The 8,036-nt window shown below is 46.7% G+C and overlaps 1 protein-coding gene across 1 annotated transcript in view; it reads right to left on the minus strand.

The window, feature by feature from the left end:
* Window positions 1–4,025, minus strand: part of WDR91 (WD repeat domain 91) — a 24,437-nt gene extending 20,412 nt beyond the window's left edge. The window contains exons 1-3 of the mRNA XM_012642748.1: window positions 3,892–4,025; window positions 2,368–2,547; window positions 1,605–1,793 (exon numbers count right to left, since the gene is read on the minus strand). Of these exons, the coding sequence (XP_012498202.1) occupies window positions 1,605–1,793; window positions 2,368–2,547; window positions 3,892–4,014 (492 nt within the window). The 5' untranslated portion in view covers window positions 4,015–4,025. The remainder of the gene's footprint in view (window positions 1–1,604; window positions 1,794–2,367; window positions 2,548–3,891) is intronic.
* Between the last annotated feature and the right edge of the window lie 4,011 nt (window positions 4,026–8,036).

Below are 8,036 nucleotides of genomic sequence, written 5' to 3' on the forward strand. Positions count from 1 at the left end.
CAAAGTTAAAGAATAAACCTGCCTACGAAATGTTTAAAAGTCCTTCCCAATCTCTCGACACAGCAGCAAAACATGAGACACAGAGAAGAGAGTACAGGATCAGTGCCGTGGGCTCTTCACAGCTTTATGAAACAGTCTCTCCCTTGTCTCTGGGCCTAGTCTGACTTTTTCAGACAGACTCACAGACACATGACAATCAGCCTGGCCACCCCACAGAAAACGCATAAACCTAAACCTGAGCATTTACTCCCAAAAACCAGTAGTAAAGAGATAGCATTCAGTGTACCTCATAGCCAGTCTAAGCTTTAGCAAGGTTGTACAGACATTCAGCTAAAACCAACCCTGGAGGCCAGTGGCTCCACAAACATACGGCCAGCGAGGCAGAATGATCAGCCACTTGGCTTCCCCTCCTCAGATTGAGCCTCTCCCTGGCAAAGGTTTCGACTGAGAAGAGAAAGCTTTCTGCTGATTACAGGGCCACACGCCACCCTGAGAACGCTTAGGGTATCGGTATTTCTCTACTGCCTCAGACAGCTTCAGTCACGAGGGAGCAGAGTGGATGGGGCCTCAGTACTAGGGAAGAAGACTGGAGCTCAAGTGTGTGTGACCTAGTTTGAGGGGCACTGAAAAGATCTTGAGTGACAGCTTCAATCTCCCTGGAGAGCCCACAAGATCGTGCCATAACCACCCCGCTAGTTTCTTTGGAAAGCCCTCAGGATGAAAGAGGCAGCTAGGGGGAGAAAAAAGGCAGCTCTGGCAAGGGCAGGATTCACACTCATCCACGACACAGAAAGAAAGGGTAGAGACAGGAAAGGCCCCCTTCCCCCCTCCACCAGAAAACATTCCTCCCAGAGGCCAAAATGGCCACCAACGAGTGGGCCTCTACAACACCCAAATTTATCAGTGCCTCACCAGGGAGCCCCATTCAAACCAGACTCCCTACCCCTCCCCTAGATTTCCAGACCAGAGAGCATGAGCAATGGAGCATGACCCAGGCCCAGGGACCTCAGGTTTTCCAAGACAAAATGTGCCTACATTCTTGTTCTCATTCTCTCTCTCTCAAATCCCCACATATATAATCTTAAAGCTACTCTGTTTTCCAGCAAGTTGAGGAACACTGGGATCACTATCAGAGACAGTAACCCAAACACTAACATAGACAGAGTTCCAACCCACATGGTCATGCCATAACCAAGAAGTGTTCTCATCTGCTGCCTAATCCCAGCAAAAGCAACTGATATCCCTGGGGACATACGTCAGGCACAGAGAGGGTGCTCTCAAGGCTGGCCACTTTCTCTGGGAAGCAGCTGCTTCCCAAACCCAGTACTAGCACCGGCTGCTGCCGCCATCCCCGCCCATGCGTGTCAGCTATTACTTCAGCGGCGCAGATTCAGAACTAAGATTTATGATTCCCTGGCCTACTGACAAAAACAACCACAACTTGTCCAGCCCCCTCATGTGACCCATGACAATGATCCTTGGGCATTTTCTAGAAGAAATGGCTGCATCGAGAGCAGCAGGCTACTGGTCATGAGGCCTAGATGCCTCAGGCTGGGCCCACAGCCCCAGGCAGCTGAAAGGATATGCATGCACTGAAACAGGACACTCAGGAAGTTGTGCAGGGACACAATGAAGGTGTCAGCCCACTGTCGAGAAAAGTAGGTAGCAAAGGTGGGGTTGGTGTCTGGGGACGGCAGGAAGGGCAGGACAAACCAATCCTTCCACTCCGCCTGGTTCTGGAGCTCCATGGCCTGCTTTGCAAAGAACTCCTGAGCCTTGTCAGTTCTGTTTGTCTGCCAAGACACAAAGGAGGTAGCAAGAAGGGGGTAAGGACAGAAGTCCAGAGGTAAGATTCTTCATTACTGCACAACAGAGATAGCCTTTGGATGTCAGCCTGCCAGGTAAGTGGGAAAACAGGACCTACAAACTACACGATATAAAGGAAATCACCACTCTTTTCTCAAGGACCCTGTAATTTCAAAGGTGGTTTAAACTGAAGTGCTAATGATGCGTTGCATCCTGAAAATTAATCCCTAGTTGATGTCCAAATAACCACTAAGTGACTTATTCTCCAGGTGAGTTATAACTTTTACTCAAATTTTAACCCAGCTACTTATATTCTTTAATACACCACCCAGGCTTACGTGCCTAAAACAAGAGGGGAAATAGGTATGGGGAAGACAAGTCAGATGATCTACACATGATAGGGGAAAAAAAGTAGAAAAAAAGTCAAAAACCACTTGCACTGTGACTGTTCCACTCTTTCCTACAGCAACATACAGAGTCCTCTCTAGGGGTTTGAAGAATGTCTATTTCTGGATCAGAGCTCTCTCCACCAAGGGAAGCAGAACCCGAGTCAACAAGCACCTGGATTGTGTAGACAAGATAAAAGCGGAACAGGCTGGTCTTCAGCTTGTTGATGGTGGGTCTATATATATCCTCCAAGCGGCTAAATAGCCGACGCTCCAGGTAGCTCCAGTAATCGCGAAGAGCAGCCAAATCATATACCTGCATTAACTGCTGCAGCTGGTCCACAATCTTGTCGACCTGGTGAGAGAAAGATGGAATGGAGAAGGTGGTAAAGGACAGAAGTGAATACTCCCCTCCACAGAACACAGCATTTTCCTCTTGTTGTGGCTTCTGGATGTTTAAAAAAAAATTAAGTTAGCAATCTATAAAATTTTCAAAACATATTTATGCAACAACTTTTAAGTTATTTTCTGATGTTAGATATGTGGTCTGACCCTCTAGCAAGCATGGAAATTTCAGGTGTAGAACCAGGAAGCAAGATATCTGGCACGAGGTCTTGGATCTGCCCCTAACTAACTTGACCAACTCGGCAATGTCACTTCAACTGTGGTCTCAGTTGCCTCACATTTAACAAAAAAAGGGGTGGGGGGAGAGAGAGTGTGTGAGGCAATCTCCACGGTCCTCCTCCCAGCTCTACAATTCCAGGATTCCAAGGATCACGAGGAGGTGCACTGACTCCTTCGAGTCATCAAATCCCACCAAAGCCCTGGTAGCTGCTCTAGTGTCCACCAAAGAAGTCACCTCCTGTGAGGAGCAATTACACAGGAGTGTACAATCTGGAAAAGGTTTTGGATGACAATCCAACTCCCTATTTTATAGATCAGGCCACTGCAGCTGGAGAGCTGAAATGATTCGCTTTTGCCACTAACTTTGGGAAGACAAGAAACCAGATCTCCTCACTCCTCTCCAGTGCTCTTGTTCTAGCTCACTGCCTCTCAATTCACTGCCACAGCACATACAAACACACAAATCACACACATATAAATTCCAAGAAACTCTTAATGGAAAATCTTATCACAGCAGGGGAAGTTTGTGTTTTAAAAATATTCAATGAGGTCTTCCTCAACTGAAGAAGCAAAATCGCCAATGAGTCCCTGACAAGGCCATTTTAGACAAACACCACAAGTACCTGAACCCAGCTTACGTTTTGGACTGCAGACCCCTTTGCTCCCACTACCATTGGAGGCTAACCCTTAAATATTTCTGTTCCCAAAACTCAGTCATCTACCTAGTCTTGCTCCTAAAACCTCACTGCCACCCTGGCCAAAGACTGCCCAGCACCTGCTGGGAGGCTGGGGTGGAGAACAGAGCCCTGGACCAGGCAGGAGTCAGGGCATCTGAGCTCCAGCCTCGGCGATGCTCATGCCTCTCTGGGTAACTTCAGGCAAGTCACGTCCGAGGGCCTCAGTTCCTCAAGTGTCAAGGGAGGGCCGAACGCGCTGATGTCTCTGGTCCCCACCCCTGCCTGCCCCCCGGCGCGAGTGACAGCGCCGCTCCCGCCCCGGAGGGCAGTGCTGGGAGGAAGCCCGCTCCCGGGCCCCCTCGGGCCGCCTGCCCGCGCTGCGCCCGGCGGCCCCTCACCCGGAACCCCTTCTCCTTGTCCGCCTTGATCTCGGCGTCCAGCTGCCGCAGCGTGTGCGTGAAGCCGCGGAAAAGCAGGTACTCGCGGACCAGCTCGTCAGTGCGCTCCACAGCCTCCGCCATCGCTGCGCCAGCGCCTTGAAGGGCCGCGCGGCGAGAGACGGAGGGGCGGGGCCTGAGCGGGGCGGGGCCGGAGCGCGGACTGGCGCGGGCGCCGATTACGTCATGCCGCGGCCGGCCTATCAGCCCGCACGCAGCGCGCGCCCCGGCCTGCGGCCCAGCCCTTCTGCCGGCGCCCTGCCCTAAGCCCCGCCCCCAGTCCCAGCCCCGCCCCTCCGCTCTCGTCATTGTCACAGTTCCCGAGGGGCGACTGGTGAGGCTCTGCTCTCTTGAGTTTCCTAGCAGCGCTGGCGTTGGCTTTGTCATCTGAGTTAATGAAAGTGGCGGCTGCCGCCCAAGTCAAATAGGACTGCACCTTGAGGACACGCCAGATAGTCAAGAGGAGGGCAGGGGGTGAGGTGCCCTGCGTATTGGCATGACATCGCAGAATCCTCTGTCCCCTGCCCTCCTTTTGCAAATGGGGGAAACTGGAGTCCTAAGAGGTAAAGTGACGTGAGTAAAGTCACACAAGCAGGTGTGCCATCAGAGAGCGCAAACTCCCCCAAAAGCCCTGCCTTCATTAATGAGACAAATAAGACTACACAGCAAGATAACCACTGCCAAGAGGAAAAAGGCAAATTTCGTAACAGTATGTATACTGTCATCCCCAGTTTCTTGTGGGGAAAAAAAGGTATGTGTGTGTACGTGTGTACATTTTTAAAAGTCAAGAAGAGTAAACCCCAGCTTTACAGTCGGCCCTCCATCCGCGGATTCAACTAAAAGGATTGAAAATTGGAAAAAAAAATTTAAAAATACAAATTAAAAAATACATTGTAACAACTTTTTACATAGGGTTTACATTGTGTTAAGTATTATAAGCAGTCTAGAGATGGTTTAAACTATACGGGAGGGTATACTTAGTTTATAATGCAAATACTAGCCACTTTATAGCAGGGACTTGAACATTCATGGATTTTGGTATCCTGGGAGGGAGCCTGGAGCCAAACCCCTGCGGTTACCGACTGGAGTGGTTTTCTCTGAGAGGTGAGACCATGAGGGACTTTCACTTCCTATTATTTACATTTTTTTTTTTTTTTTTTTGAGACAGAGTCTCACTCTGTCACCCAAGGCTGGAGTGCAGTGGCCCAATCATAGCTCACTGCAACCTCTAACTCTTGGGCTCAAGCGATGCTCCTGCCTCAGCCTTCAGAGTAGCTGGGACTACAGGCTGGGCACCACCCGGCCTAGTTAATTTTTTATTTTATTTTATTTTTTTAGTGACAGGGTCTCACTATGTTGCCCAGACTGGTCTCGAACTCCTGGCCTCAAGCAATCCTCCCCCAGCCTCAGCCTTCCAAAGTGCTGGGATTACAAGCATAAGCCATCGCATCTGGCCATATTTTAAACTTTTTTTTATTGTTCAAACAATAAAACTTCAACATTTTTACAAAGTATATGTATTTTTGTAAGCAGGAAAATAACCAATATCTTTGAGTCTTGCTTTCTTCATCTGTAAAATGGAGACAATAATGCCTACCTTGCAGAGTAGTAGTGAAGATTTAATAAGATAATGTATATAAAATGCTTATCACAGTGAATGGCCTGTTCTTAAAATGCAATAAATGTTTGTTCCTTTCCCTTTCCCTCTAATGGAATGACATTTTGTGTTTGTCAAAGTACAACTCAGAATCATTACTACCACTTTGCTGAGACACTCCAATCTTGTGTGGTCCTACTAGATGGAAGTCCTCCATTCCTACTATCCAATCCTACTGTATGGAAATTCAGCTCCAAAGGAGCCCTGATCTGCAGTAGAGAAACCCAAAAAGGTAACAAACAGCAAGCCACAGCAAGACAAGGTAGGCACTTGTTGGACCCTCTTTGCCTGCTTTACCTGTCTCCACATGTGTATCCCCCAGGTAACCAGTCTCGACCCAAGGGCAGGAAAGGAAAGGAGAGTCACCTTTTTGACTACTGGGAAACCAACTCCTACTTTGAGATCCTGGATCATCAAAAGTGCACTTAGGAAATTTGGACAAATAGCAACCACCAAAACTTCCACCTACAGAAAAGTTGTGAATTAGATTTCCCTAAGGGCACCTGAAGTCTGCAGCTGCAGCTCTCACCTCCCCCATTCCATCTGCCCTGGGACTTCCCAGACCAGAGCCTGTAAAACCAGCTAAGATTAGTTTTCTGATCAGTGAAAGGCAGTTCCTCAGAGCCTTAGCACAAGCTCTTTGTTCTACTTGGAATGTCTTCTCCCAGATACCCACAAGCATAGCTTCCTTTCTTCCTTCACATGTTCGCTCAAATGTCACTGTCTTAGTCTTTTTGGATTGCTATTTAAAATGGCATAAACTGGGTGGCTTATAAACAATAGAAACTTATTTCTCACAGTTCTGGAAACTGGGAAGTCCAAAATCAAGGCACTGGCAGACTCGGTGTCTGATGAGGGCCCACTCTCTGGTTCATAGATGGCGCTAAGTTACATGCCCACTACAGAGCATCCGTAGCCATAGCCTTTGGTAGATAAGTCTTTTCTTACTATAGTCAGTTCTATAAAAAGGAATGAACACCTCCGAAAACTGGAACTGGCCCACCATGACCCATGCAGTAATTCACAGGTTCCCCATATACAGCCTTCAAGTTTGCCTTAGGAGGCAGCCTGTTTATGTGTTAGTGTGTAACTCACCGAAAATCAATGACATATAAATTAAAATAGAGGCCATTTTCCTCCTTTCAAATTAGTATTTTTTTAAATTATTGACCACTGTTGACAAACATAAAATGAAATGAGCATTCTCATTAAGCTTCAAAAGGAGCTCCTTTTCTAGGGATCAGTTTATAAATCCTCAAAATCTTTCTACTCTTTAACTTGATGATTCTACATCTAAAATTTCCCTTAAAGAAAAAATAAAAATATTCATGCAAAAGAGGCTTCTTATAAAAGTGCATGTTATCTGTAATAATGAAAGCTATTGACAAGAGTGAAAATTGTAAGTACTTAGGAGCTGTAGTGAGGTACCCTCAAAGAACCTCGGAATGAGAAAAATGCATTTCCCACTGAGAGTTAAACTGCAAAATCAACCTAAAATGGATCAGAATTCAAAGATGCAAAATGGAAAGAGAGAAAAGCTACTAGGCTCGCAGATCTTGATTGAGGGCATTAACTCACAAATTAAATATTATGTCAGTCAGAAAAGGTTTTAAACACACAGAAATCAGAGAGTGACTATGGGCAGAGCCATTCAAGCACTCATGTGCAACACAGCCAGCAGACATCCTGTGTTCTGTCCTATGGCAAAGCCCTTCCCAAAATGAGAAACAGGTACTACACCACCCCAGAATTGTGCCCTGAAAGGCATCCCACTCCCCTTTGCCTGGTACCAAGCTCACGAAGGGATGGTCTGATTCCCCCAGCACTTGACTGCATGAAAGAGTTGTGGCATTCCAGTGTCTTTCTCCTGGTAAACTGGAAGGTAGTTTCTGATTATGATAGTCTTCCAAGGTAGGCCAAAGAGGGTATCATTTACGCCAGTGCTACCACAAGTACTCCCTATCTGTGTTGTATTTTTCATCCAAAGATTTCACAAAGTGGCATTGTGATGATGTTTCCCTCAGTCCTCTGTGCAGTGTAGTTAGCACAAATCAGTCTTTCAGAACCTGGTCACTTCAGGGCACTCCAAAAACCAGTTCCAGCTGGCCTATTCTTCATACCAATTCCACCGGCAGGAGTCTATTACTGATTTCCTGAGGGAGAAAGAAATCTGAAATAACCAAAATGTTCAACATTAGGGGAAATCTTTATAAATTATGCTACATCCAGCCCATGCAATATTTTGTAGTTGTTAAAAATTTTGTTTTTTAAGAATATTTAATTACTGGGAGAAATAGTTGTACTACATGTTTAAAATGTATGATTCACACTCTGGAAACCAGTTTGGCAGTTTCTTACAAACATGCAAATACCATATGACCCAGTAATCCCACTCTTGGGCATTTGTCCCAGAAAAATGAAAACATAGATCTTTACATAAAAACTGGTA

This window comes from Propithecus coquereli, unplaced genomic scaffold, assembly GCF_000956105.1.
Source record: "Propithecus coquereli isolate 6110/MARCELLA unplaced genomic scaffold, Pcoq_1.0 Scaffold186, whole genome shotgun sequence".
Lineage (NCBI taxonomy): Eukaryota > Metazoa > Chordata > Mammalia > Primates > Indriidae > Propithecus > Propithecus coquereli.